This window comes from Hyla sarda, chromosome 9 (genome assembly GCF_029499605.1).
Source record: "Hyla sarda isolate aHylSar1 chromosome 9, aHylSar1.hap1, whole genome shotgun sequence".
NCBI classification, from domain to species: Eukaryota; Metazoa; Chordata; class Amphibia; order Anura; family Hylidae; genus Hyla; species Hyla sarda.
The window spans coordinates 56,687,774-56,701,877 of NC_079197.1; the positions used below are offsets into that span (position 1 = coordinate 56,687,774).

At 40.4% G+C, this 14,104-nt stretch overlaps 1 protein-coding gene across 1 annotated transcript in view; it reads right to left on the reverse strand.

Annotated features, from left to right (window-relative positions):
* Window positions 1-8,513: 8,513 nt before the first annotated feature.
* The window catches only part of PRPS1 (phosphoribosyl pyrophosphate synthetase 1), a 49,669-nt gene continuing 44,078 nt past the window's right edge, over window positions 8,514-14,104 (reverse strand). The window contains exon 7 of the mRNA XM_056539802.1: window positions 8,514-10,100. Within this exon, the coding sequence (XP_056395777.1) occupies window positions 10,008-10,100 (93 nt within the window). The 3' untranslated portion in view covers window positions 8,514-10,007. The remainder of the gene's footprint in view (window positions 10,101-14,104) is intronic.

A 14,104-nucleotide genomic window follows, 5' to 3' on the forward strand; every position in this document is an offset into this window, starting at 1 on the left:
CTGCATGGAAGAATGTGCCAAAAAAAGAAGCAACAGTGTGTGAAAACCTACAGAAAAAAACTTACACAAAAAGTTTGACCTCTGTCATTGCCAACAAAGGGTATAGGACAAAGTATTGAAATGAGCTTTTGTTATTGACCAAATACTTATTTTCCATCATAACTTGCAAATAAATTCTTTAAAAATCAGACGTGATTTTATGGATTTTTTTTTTCTCATTATGTCTATTATGTCTCTCATAGTTGAGGTATACCTATTATGAAAATTACAGGCCTCTCTCATCTTTTTAAGTGGGAGAACTTGCACAATTGGTGGGCGACAATACTTTTTTTGCCCCACTGTACACCTTATAGAGGAACACTTTTACATCATAAGAGGATTGAAGCAATTCCTTGTCCTTTTTTTTCTTTTTACCTGGTAGTCTTATATTGTCTTGTTGCATTTATTTGTGTGACACCTTGTGTCTGTTCTGAAAGCTGTCATATGAAAAATCTGCCCTTTTCCTGCACAATGTTTGTTCTGGTCAGCATTGCCAGATTAGTTACTTTGGTGTTATTTTTTTTTTCTTTAAACTTGTTTTCCTTATTGAGCTATGAAGTAGGCATCAAATTATTGCACTGAGCGCTTTTCCTTCTAAGCCGAGTTAGCAGAAAACAATTTATGGGGTATAAATTTCCAGTGACACATGTTGGGCACAATATATGGTATTAGGCACTGAAATGGCGTAGCTCTAGAAAAATTCAGATTTACATTCTGCACCATTGCAGCTCTCAACACATAAAAAAGTTAGGGCACTATCTCCATAATTGACCATAGGCCTCTAATACATATACACCGAAATTAGAGGCCAAAAAAAAAAAAATGGTCATAAAAAGTATTAATCTTTATTACAAAAATACTTAAAACAGTTGAACAGATTAAAACGTCAGTGAGAAGACAGTTACACATACAGAAAAGAGAGATGAGGATATCACAAGGCGCCTAATATGAGTTATCAACCTACATGATAATAGGTGGAAACATAAAGCAGGATCACAGATGAACACTATGTCCAGAGGAATGAAGAAGGCGCAAGAACAACTAATACAATGATGGTTATACAATGCAAGGGTGAAGGCTGGAAGGAAGGAAGGTCACAGATAGCAATATAAAGACCGGCCACAGCATATACCCCACATACAATACCTCACGTCGCCAAGGCTCTATCAAGGGGATCTGCGCTTGTCTTGGGGCTAAATGGCTCTCTCATGAGATTACCATAACACTGTGGCTAGCTTTTCTTTTTTTGACTACAAATCCCACAATTCCATTTTCCTCCCTCCCACACATCAGCCATCCCACCCATTGAAACATAAATGAGCTGCATCCATCAAAAGCCCTGTGGTGCCTACAGCTGTTGCATTAGTTGCAGATTGATCCCCCTTCCACCAAGCGATCCCTCCACCCACTGAAGCAGACAGGCTCCCTGTCATCAGCTGACTAGTGACAACAGTCATGTCGTGAAAATCACAGAAGAATTGTGAGAAAACCGTCACACACAGGCACAGACACTATATTATGAACTACACTAACTTTACAGCCCCTGCAACATAGTCAAATAAAAAAAAATCCCTAGAATACCCCCTTTAACCCCTTAAGGACGCAGCCAATTTTGGCCTTAAGGACGCAGAAAATTTTATTTTTACGTTTTCATTTTTTCCTCCTCACCTTCAAAAAATCATAACTCTTTTATATTTTCATCCACAGACTAGTATGAGGGCTTGTTTTTTGCACAACCAGTTGTCTGTTGTAATGCCATCACTCACTTTACCATAAAATGTATGGAGCAACCAAAAAAATACTATTTGTGTGGGGAAATTAAAAAGAAAACCGCAATTTTGCTAATTTGGAAGGTTTCGTTTTCACGCCGTACAATTTATGGTAAAAGTGACATGTGTTCTTTATTCTTTGGGTCAATACGATTAAAATGATACCTGTGATAACGTACTTTTCTATTACTGTTGCGCTTAAAAAAAATCACAAACTTTTTAACCAAATTAGTACGTTTAAGATCCCCATATTTTGAAGACCTATAACTTTTCCATTTTTACGTATAAGCAGCGGTATGAGGGCTCATTGTTTGCGCCGTGATCTGTACTTTTTATTGATACCAAAATTGTTTATATAAAACTTAATACACTTTTTATAAATTTTTTTGGGAATAAAATGTTATGAAAAAGCAGCTATTTTGGACTTTTTTTTTTACGTTCACGCCGTTCACCGTACGGTATCATTAACATTTTATTTTAATAGTTCAGATATTTACGCACGCGGCGATACCAAATATGTATATAAAATATTTTTTAACACTTTTTGGGGGGTGAAATAGGGAAAATGGGGCAATTTACGTTTTTATTGAGGGAGGTGGTTTTCACATTTTTTTAAAACTTTTTTTACTTTTATTTTTACACTTTAATAGTCCCCATAGGGGACTATTTAAAGCAATAATTCCATTGCTAATACTGTTCAATGCTATGTATAGGACAAAGCACCGATCAGGGTTATCGGTCATCTTCTGCTCTGGTCTGCGGGAAGGCAGATCAGAGCAGAAGACTGCCGGAAGACAGCGGAGGCAGGTGAGGGGACCTCCGGCTGCTGTGCTGGATGATTGAATCGCCGCGGCAGCGCTGCGGGTGATCTGATCATCCAATTAAGTGGCGATGCTGCAGATGCCGTGATATTGATCACGGCATCTGAGGGGTAAATGGCGGACATTACCGGCGGGTCCCTGGCTGCGATCAACAGTTGGGACCTGCCGCGCATGATCCGGGCATCGCTCCGATGCCCGTGGTTATGCTTAGGACGTAAATGTATGTCCTGGTGCGTTAAGTACTGTATCACCAGGACGTACATTTACGTCCTTCGTCGTTAAGGGGTTAAGACCCAGCCCATGTATACCTTAAGGACCCGGCCATTTTTTGAACATTTGACCATCTGACCACTTTCACTTTAAGCATTAATAACTCTGGGATGTTTTTACTTTTCATTGATTCCGAGAATGTTTTTTCGTGACATATTCTACTTTATGTTAGTGGTAAAATTTTGTCGATACTGCATCATTTCTTGGTGAAAACTTCCAAAATTTGATGAAAAAATTGAAATTTTTGCATTTTTTTTTTTACTTTGAAGCTCTCTGCTTATAAGGAAAATGGACATTCTAAATAAATTATAAATTGATTCACATATACAATATGTCTACATGTTTTTACTTTTGGAAGACATCAGAGGGCTTCAAATTTCAGCAGCAATTTCCCAATTTTTCACAAAATTTTCAAAATCGGAATTTTTCAGGGACCAGTTCAGTTTTGAAGTGGATTTGAAGGGCCTTCATATTAGAAATACCCCACAAATGACCCAATTATAAAAACTGCACCCCTCAAAGTATCCAAAATGACATTCAGTAAGTGTGTTAACCCTTTAGGTGTTTCACAGGAATAGCAGCAAAGTGAAGGATAAAATTCAGAATCTTCATTTTTTACACTCGCATGTTCTTGTAGACCCAGTGTTTGAATTTTTACAAGTGGTAATAGGAGAAAAAGCCCCCAAAATTTGTAACCCGATTTCTCTCGAGTAAGGAAATACCTCATATGTGTATGTCAAGTGTTCGTCGGGCGCAGTAGAGGGCTCAGAAGGGAAGGAGCAACAATGAGATTTTGGAGAGTGAATTTTGCTGAAATGGTTTTTGGGGGGCATGTCACATTTAGAAAGCCCCTATGGTGCGAAAACAGCAGAAAACCCCTCATGACATACCATTTTGGAAACTACACCCCTTAAAAAAAAAAGAATTTTAAATAAAGTGCAGTTTTTCCCCAAATATACAATTTTTACAAAGGGTAATGGGAGAAATGCCCCCCAAAATTTGTAACACCATCTCTTCTGAGTATGGAAATACCCCATGTTAGGATGTAAAATGCTCTGCGGGCGAACTACAATGCTCAGAAAAGGAGTCACATTTGGCTTTTTGAAGCCACTGTGGTGCCAGAACAGCAAAAAATACCCACATGGCATACTATTTTGGAAACTACACCCTTTAAGGAACGTAACAAGGGGGGTACAGTGAGCCTTAACTACCCACAGGTGTTTGACGACTTTTTGTTAAATTTGGATGTGTGAATGAAAACAACATTTTTTTTTTTACAAAAATTCATTTTTCCCCCAAAATTTTACATTTTTACAAGGGGTAATAGGAGAAAATGACCCCCAAAATTTGTAACCCTATTTCATCTGAGTATGGAAATACCCCATGTGTGGACGAGAAGGAGCGCCATTGAGCTTTTGGAAAGAGAATTCGTTTGGAATGGTAGTCAGGGGCCATGTGCGTTTACAAAGCCCCCCGTGGTGCCAGAACAGTGGACCCCCCCACATGTGACCCCATTTTGGAAACTACACCCCTCACAGAATTTAATAAGGGGTGCAATGAATATTTACACTCCACTGGCGTTTGACAGATCTTTGGCACAGTGGGCTGTGCAAATGAAAACTTAAATTTTTCATTTTCACCAACCACTGTTACAAAAATCTGTCAGACACCTGTGTGGCGTAAATGTTCACTGTACCCCTTATTACATTACATGAGGGGTGTAGTTTCCACAATGGGGTCACATGTGGGGGGGGTCCATTGTTCTGGCACTATGGGGGCTTTGTAAACACACGTGGCCTTCAATTCCGAACAAATTTTCTCCTCAAAATCCCAATAGCGCTCCTTCTCTTCTGAGCACTGAAGTTCGCCCGCAGAGCACTTTACATCCACATATCGGGTATGGCCTTACTCAGAAGAAATGGGGTTACAATTGTTGGGGGCTTTTTTCCTATTTTCCCTTGTGAAAATGAAAAAGGGTAACACCAGCACTTTTAGTGAACAATTTTTTTTTTCATTTTTCCATCCAACTTCGTGAAACACCTGTGGGTGTTAAGGCTCACTATACCCTTTGTCACGTTCCGTGAGGGGTGTAGTTTCCAAAATGGGGTCAGATGTGGGTATTTCTTTTTTTTGCGTTTATGTCAGAACCGCTGTAAAATAAGCCACCCCTGTGCAAATCACCAATTTAGGTCTCAAATGTACTTAGTGCACTCTCACTCCTGAGCCTTGTTGTGCATCCGCAGAGCATTTTATGCCCACATATGGGGTATTTCCGTACTCAGGAGAAATTGTGTCACAAATTTTGGGGGTCTTTTTTTCCTTTTACCGCATGGGTAAATAAAAAGTATGGGGCAACACCAACATGTTAGTGTAAACATTTTTTAACACTAACAGGCTGGTGTAGCCCCCAACTTTTCCTTTTCATAAGGGGTAAAAGGATAAATAGCCCCCAAAATTTGTAGTGCAATTTCTCCCGAGCACGGAAATACCCCATATGTGGCCCTAAACAGTTTCCTTGAAATACGACATCGCTCCGAAGTGAGAGAGCGCCATGCGCATGAGGACTAAATTAGGGATTGCATAGGGGTGGACCTGACATAGACGTCTGACAGGTAAGTTAAGGTCTTTGGGTTTGGAAATTTTAGTTTGTAACTGGATTGAACACTGGCTCATGGATCGTACCCAGAGAGTGGTGGTCAATGATTCGTACTCTGATTGGTCCCCGGTTATTAGTGGTGTACCCCAAGGTTCAGTACTGGGCCCGCTGTTTAATTTATTTATCAATGATATAGAGGATGGTATTAACAGCTCTGTTTCTATCTTTGCAGATGACATCAAGCTTTGTAGCAAGGTACAGTCTATAGAGGATGTGTATAAGTTACAAGATGACTTGGATAGACTAAGTGTCTGGGCATCCACTTGGCAAATGAGGTTCAATGTGGATAAATGTAAAGTTATGCATCTGGGTACTAATAACCTGCATGCATCGTATGTCTTAGGGGGGATTAAACTGTCAGAGTCACTGGTAGAGAAGGATCTGGGTGTACTTGTAGATCACAGACTACAGAATAGCATGCAATGTCAGGCTGCTGCTTCCAAAGCCGGCAGGATATGGTCATGTATCAAAAGAGGCATGGACTTAAGGGACAGGGACATAATACTCCCCCTTTATAAAGCATTGGTACGGCCTCACCTGGAATATGCGGTTCAGTTTTGGGCACCTGAGTTGGAAAGGGTGCAGAGACGCGCGACTAAACTAATATGGGGCATGGATCATCTTAGCTATGAGGAGCGATTAAAGGAGTTACAATTGTTTAGTCTTGAGAAGAGACGTTTAAGGGGGGATATGATAAACGTATATAAGTATATTAATGGCCCATACAAAAAATATGGAGAAAAACTGTTCCAGGTTAAACCCCCCCAAAGGACGAGGGGGCACTCCCTCCGTCTGGAGAAGAAAAAGTTTAGCCTCAAGGGGTGACACGCCTTCTTTACCGTGAGGACTGTGAATTTATGGAACGGTCTACCTCAGGAACTGTTTACAGCAGGAACAATTAAACGCTTTAAAACAGGATTAGATACATTCCTGGAACAAAATAACATTAATGCTTATGAAGAACTATAAAATCCCATCCCTTCCCCAATATCGCGCCACACCCCTACTCCTTAATTCCCTGGTTGAACTTGATGGACATATGTCTTTTTTCGACCGTACTAACTATGACCTAGGAGTATTCTATGCCAGTGATTCCCAAACAGGGTGCTGTTGCTAAACTCCCAGCATGCCTGGACAGTCAGTGGCTGTCCAGAAATGCTGGGAGTTGTTGTTTTGCAACAGCTGGAGGCTCCATTTTGGAAACACTGCCATACAATACGTTTTTCATTTTTATTTGGGGGGGGGGGGCAGTGTAAGGGGGTGTTTATGTAGTGTTTTACTCTTTATTTTGTGTTAGTGTAGTGTTTTTTAGGGTACATTCGCACTGGCGGGTTAGGGCGAGTTTCCCGTTAGGAGTTTGCGCTGTGGCGAAAAATTAACTGCAGCCCAGACTTAAAGCAGGAAACTTACTGTAAACCTGCAAGTGTGATATACGCTGTACATTCACATGGGGGGGGGGTTAAACCTCCAGCTGTTTCAAAACTACAACTCCCAGCATGTACCGACAGACCATGCATGCTGGGAGTTGTACTTTTACAACAGCTGGAGGCACACTGGTTGGAAATCCTTCAGTTAGGTTCTGTTACCTAACTCAGTATTTTCCAACCAGTGTGCCTCCAGCTGTTGCAAAACTACAACTCCCAGCATGTACTGATCACCGAAGGGCATGCTTGGAGATGTAGTTATGCAACATCTGGAGGTACGCAACTACAACTCCCAGCATGCCGAGACAGCTGTTTGCTGTTTGGGCATGCTGGGATTTGCAGTTTTGCAATATCTGGAGAGCTACAATTTAGAAACCACTGTACAGTGATCTCCAAACTGTGACCCTCCAGATGTTGCTAAACTACAAATCCCAGCATGCCCAGAAAGCAAACAGCTATGTGGGCATACTAGGAGTTGTAGTCTGTGGTCTCTAACTGTAGCCCTCCAGCTGTTGCAAAACTACACATTCCAGCATGCCCAAACAGCTGTCTGGGCATGCTGGGAGTTGTAGTTTTGCAGCATCTGGAGGGCTACAGGTTAGAGCCCTCCGGACGGTGGGGGAGGGGCCCGACCGGTATAGCGGTATGGGTAAAAATCCATACCGGTATACCGCCCAGCATCACGGTGGGGGGTGCGACGCGGTGCGGTTGGTGCCGATATCGATAATGCCCAAAATAGTGATTATCGGCCGATAATATCGGCCATACCGATAATCGGTCGATCCCTAAGATATAGAGATATATATATATATAGATATATATATATAGATATATATATATAGATATATATATAGATATATATATAACCAAAGGATAAATTGGTTTGATCCAAACTATTGTAAAAACCTGGCTTGCAGGTGCAAGCTGCTGGGCTAAATATACAGCAACAGGAGAATACAGCAGCACACTGCTAGCACAAAGATATAGATGAAACATGAGTATATAGATAGAACATGAAAAGCTATACAGCTGTAATGCAATAAATGAAGATATGAAAATATGAAGTACTTCGCTTGCAAACTTGGTGCCAAATATATATATATGTATGTATATATTTTGTTTGTGGGGGAAAATTGAAGGGTGTTTTTACAAATTGTCCTCTTCTGACTCCTATAACTATTTTTCCGTATACAGGCTCATTTTTTGCATTGTAATCTGTAGTTTATATTGGTACCATTCTTGTTTTGATGTTTTTTTTATCGCTTTTAACCCCTTAAGGACTCAGGTTTTTTGTATTTGAACACAATAAAAGAAAAAAAGGGTTGCAGACCTCACGGTATATACTTACTATATGTGGAATGGATCACTTGGTTTTTAATAAAAGTATATAGTGGTTAGAATGGGATATATGTGTAATGGAATAGAATGTGCAGACTCGTTTTATCGATAACCCAAAAATGTTTATTGATTAATTAGTTACATAAATGGTCTCAGCAGGGCCCTTGCTAGAGACCAGTATTAAAAAAATAATAATATAAAAACAATGATGTAAGATAAAATTAAATTAAATAATAGTTTATAGCAGCCACCTCTGTATAACTTGGATTATATTTGGTCAAATCCAGCCGTTTCTGTTATCTGATTTGTATTATTGGCAGTCTTAGAATAACAGTAGCAATTTGAATAACAGTAGCAATGTGTTGTAATCCAGCAAATATTGTAACAAGTATAGATCCAGAGATACTGTAGCAAGTAATGATTGTTGGGTCGAGATGGTAGCCCCTGGTTTGCTGGGCTCCTCGTCGCAGGCTGGCTCGGCAGCCGGCACAATAGATGTGTCTGCGCGGTGTGTCCCAAACCTCCTCCGGTGGGGCACAGATTATTGCTCAGTCTTACGGATGGAATCACGGCAAACAGGCAGGTTGGTGAGTGGATGCAGGTGATGCTTGTATGCGCAGCAGCGTGCGCACATCCTGAACAGTGGTCCCGGCAATGGGGGGGTTCCAGCTGTTGCCAATGTTGGGAGTGGGTAATAGTTCCAGAGGTGGTCTGTGTGAAGTAGGTACAGGGCTAGACGCGTTTCGGGGAGACCCCTTTTTCAATAGCTATTGAACTACCATTTGTTTAGACAAGCATAAGGGGGGATGGGGATCTATCAAAACCTGTGAACAGGAAAATTGGTGCAGTTGCCCATAGCAACCAAGCATACTTTCATTTTTCTGAAGAAATCTGATAGGTTGCTATGGGCAACTGCTCCACAGGTTTTGAAAAATCCCCCCAAATATCGTTTTAGGTAGGCAATAATTATAAAAAAAAAAAAGACAGAAGGTTGGTCAAATGGTGCATAAATGGACTAAAGGTTTTTTTAATATTTCACTTTGTTTATTTTGCATAAGAAATGTATAATCTGACAAAATCCTTTTCAGTTAAAAAAAAAATAAAATCTAAATAATGTAACAGTGGCATTTGGTGAACCTTCATCTCTTATAAGACATAGCAAACATTTACATATCTTCCTTTAGATCCCCCTTAAATATGTGAAGCCCTTTTACTGGTTACAAAGGACAGTGGCTTGTCTCAAGAAGCATTTTGTCAGTCACTAAAAACCACAAAACACAAAAGCAAACAAATGCCAGTAAATGTTAGATCACGGATGTGATCTTTTACAAGTGGAACTATTGAGAAATAGCCTGCTTTATTTAAAAAAACAAAAAAACACACAAAAACACGATTAAGACAGCCAAGTTTTCATCTTTCCATCTTCATTCACAAAGTGGTAATTTCTAACCAAGTCCATTAAAATACACAACACAAATAAAATAATGGACGGACTCTTCATGCCTTCCATTGCAGCTACAGTAGATATGGGCCTCTCCAGCAGAATGAATGCAGTTTCCATTTTTTTCTACAAGAATGGGTTTCCTTGCAAATTAGGAATGGAAAATAAAAGAATTAGACTATATTGTGCCCTGTTAGGTGTACATTCAGGGACAAATACAAGGGAAAGCATAATTAGCTGGTAAAGATACTATAAAGGAACATGGCTGAACAGGTAAGAGACAGACTCCCCATTGTGTGTTCGTCGAATGGCTTCAGCCAAGATCATAGAGATGTCGATGACCTGTTAAAAAAAAGTGGGTAATAAGGAGATTAGTCAGATATACAGAAATTTCATACTACTACAAATACAAAAGTAAATTAAGGAAGATCTTTGCTATATTTTGCAGCAGTAACTAATGCCGGATACCTTTCTCAGCTAAAGGTAATTTACACCATTTCAAGCGGAGGTATACAACATGCCAACAACTTGTGCCAATTTTCAAAAGCTGCATACTTCTCCTGATAAGCTTATCCAGTTTAATGGATTGCATGTAGGCAACTAGTGACTACATTGGGTCTTTTTCCCAAGCAGAGTATACTGTTATTCTGTGGACTCCAAAGTGCAGCACACCTTTTTGATAGGTTAGTAACTTATACATCAGATGAACCTTTCACCCCTTTAGAACAATGGATGTAAATATACGTCCTGATTCCCTGGTACTTCACAGTACAGAATGTACGTTTAGGTCCTCTACATGCCAGCCATTAACCCTTCATTCATAATAAGATATTTAAAGCATTGTTTGGCTCTTCAGACCAAAAAAAAAATTGGACAGATTTTTTTTTTTTTTTTTAAAGCAGTACAACAATAGAAAAAGTGTGAAATCATTTTAAATGCATTGACCAACAGGGGAAAAAAAAAAAAAAAAAAAACATGTCATTTTGCAAAAAAAAAAAAAATATATATATTTGTGGCAAGGTCTTCACTAAAGCTGTCCCACAAATCTTCCTGTAGACTTGGCTAAAAAGGGATGAGAAGGGGCTAAAAAGAGGGTTGAAAAAGGGATGGGAAAGGACTTTTTTTTAATGTAAGTAGTGTGAAACTGATCAGAGAAACGTCTGACTACATCATAACCTATGCGTAACAAACCAAAACTGATCAGTCATGGATCATAATTGATTGATCCCAAACGATCTGACTTTCAGCCACAAGGCAGACTTATTTTCTCATAGGTGGCAAAAGAAACCTCATAGGAAAGTTTTATACTTCTAAAAACCTGCTCCAACCTCAGGTCACAAAGGCAAATAAAATAATAAAAGGGTTTTATCTGCGGGGAGTTTGGTGGTTCCTAACTGGAGGTAAGTAGAGGTGTATTTTTATATATCCCACACGATGCGCATAGTAAGGCAGATGTTTCACTTGTATTCTGCCATTCATGAGTCTTAGTACAGGGCTTACAGTACTTCACCAATTTAAAAGGCCATGAATGGCAGAATACTAGTGAGGCATCTGTTACTTCACTGCTTGTCTCCTCTCCAATATGGCTGCTTCACCAGACAGATATTCCCTTTAGGAGACTGGGAAAAATTGGGTGACAAGCAGTACAAACAAGTACTGTGGGGAAGTATTGCGACTCCTGCACTGTCACCCAGCCCTACCAGTCTCCCGATGCCCCGGTCATGATGGCTGCTCATCCTCCCTCTACTTTTCAGAGTACTTCCCCCTGCCCTCATTCCTATTACAGACATCCTCCCCCCTCATCCTCTACCCCTGTTGAGGCTCTCTCACTGAGACAAGGGCCCATCTGGGCTCCAGTAAAGTTTCCGACATTAAGCTGCCCTGAAGACATCAAAACACTGGACCCAACAACAATTTAACCCAAAGGGTTAACAAAAACCTGGTATTCCATGTGCTAGAATAAAACTTAACTTATTATAGAAAAAAAATGAAATAATGAAACTTGTGAGACACACAATTAAAATCACAACTCCATGTACATATCCGATCAATTGTGATATGTTAGTCAGATACACTATATAGTGATTTCTTAACTCCGACCTATTAGAAAAAGTTTATATGTCTTTATCTGGGATGAACCGTCCCCAATAAGCCTATAACACTCATTCAGTGATGGTATTAATTTGAATCCCTCCCAGGGTTTAACCCTTTTTCTTGGGAGTATGGATAATAAATGACGGTCATATATGAATCCTGAACAGGGAAATGACGGTCATTAAAGATAATATCTCTTGGAGCTCTCCCAGGGTATAACCCTCTCTCATGGGAGTTTGGTCTTATCCAATAGATATTCCTTAATAATAATCCATCAACAGAATGTTTATATATAGACCAAGTCACACCACTGTGCACCGTGGGTACGGGTCCAGAATAGATCTGGAGTCCCTATGAGTGAGGCTATATTAGGATATTACATGGAGATGCTGATTAAAACCATAAACTGTCACACCCCAACATGTTTCGCCACTCTTGTGGCTTTGTCAAGTAGAATGACTGACAGCATTGAGTGTCTGCTCCACTAAGGTACTATTTATATGATGTCCATGATCCTCCCCTTCTCCCATCATCCAATAATTGCTCCTCTCATATAGCCACCTATCAGCATCACATTCTTTCAGCCCTGTGCCAATAGGTATCCTTCTGCTCATACCTACACCAATCACCATCCTCTTTCCTCTGATGTCACATGCTGATTTATATTACTCACCTATCACAGGCTGTCTCTCATTTAGTGAGCATACCTCCAGTGCCCCGATCATGTGACTAACTTAGTCACATGTTCACAGTGTTTATCCACATGACTGCAGGTTTCCTCTTCAGTCCTGTACTGACAAGTACCAACATGTGTATAATATAAGTGCATCCTGTCAGATCCTACTGCCATGTGCATAGTATAGGCGCATCCTGTTACATAATCAGTGCTATAACACCAATTGGACAAACAGGATGCGTAGGCGAGTAATATAAATCAGCATGTGACAGAGGAAAGAGGATGGTGATTGGTGTAGGTATGAGCAGAAGGTTACCTATTGGCACATGGCTGAAAGAATGTGATGCTGATAGGTGGCTATATGAGAGGAGCAATTATTGGATGATGGGAGAAGGGGAGGATCATGGACATCATATAAATAGTACCTTAGTGGAGCAGACACTCAATGCTGTCAGTCATTCTCCTTGACAAAGCCACAAGAGTGGCGAAACATGTTGGGGTGTGACAGTTTATGGTTTTAATCAGCATCTCCATGTAATATCCTAATATAGCCTCACTCATAGTGACTCCAGATCTATTCTGGACCCGTACCCACGGTGCACAGTGGTGCGACTTTGTCTATACATAAACATTCTGTTGATGGATTATTATTAAGGAATATCTATTGGATAAGACCAAACTCCCATGAGAGAGGGTTATACCCTGGGAGAGCTCCAAGAGATATTATCTTTAATGACCGTCATTTCCCTGTTCAGGATTCATATATGACCGTCATTTATTATCCATACTCCCAAGAGAAAGGGTTAAACCCTGGGAGGGATTCAAATTAATACCATCACTGAATGAGTGTTATAGGCTTATTGGGGACGGTTCATCACAGATAAAGACAAAAACTTTTTCTAACAGGTCGGAGTTAAGAAATCACTATATAGTGTATCTGACTAACATAACAATTGATCAGATATGTACATGGAGTTGTGATTTTAAAGGACATCTGCAGTGCTGGGCAAAAAAACTTTTTTTTACCTCATTTAATAGGTCTTTGAAAGACCTTTCCAACGATGTCTCCCCCATCAAAATTGGCCCAGTCTTTCTCCCGTTATCAGCACACGAATTACGGAGGAGAAGTGAAAATAAAACTACATCTCCCATCATGCCTTGTGCTTACTTCCTGTAAGCTGCTGCCCTCCCCCTGTTCTATCCCCCCGAGCAAATTATTAAATTGTAACGCCCACATCTCCCTTCCCTATGCATACACCCTCCCCTTCTGCTCATCTCCCCCTCCCCATGCTGGCTCCTGTCCAGTGATGAAGCAGCTGCCTCCGTGCTCACTGTAGTGTGGACACTGGAGAGTGGAGAGTGAAAGTAAAAATGGTAAAAAACCATAATTGTTTGTCTATAAAACTGTCCTGATAGGGGTCCCTCCATCTTTTTTACAACTACAACTCCAAGCATGCCCAGTTATTTTGTATGCTGGGAATTCCAGTGGTGCCTCCAGCTGTTGCAAGACTACAAATCCCAGCATGCCCTGTCAGCTTTCTGCTGTATGTGCATGCTTGGAGTTGCAGAGGTGACT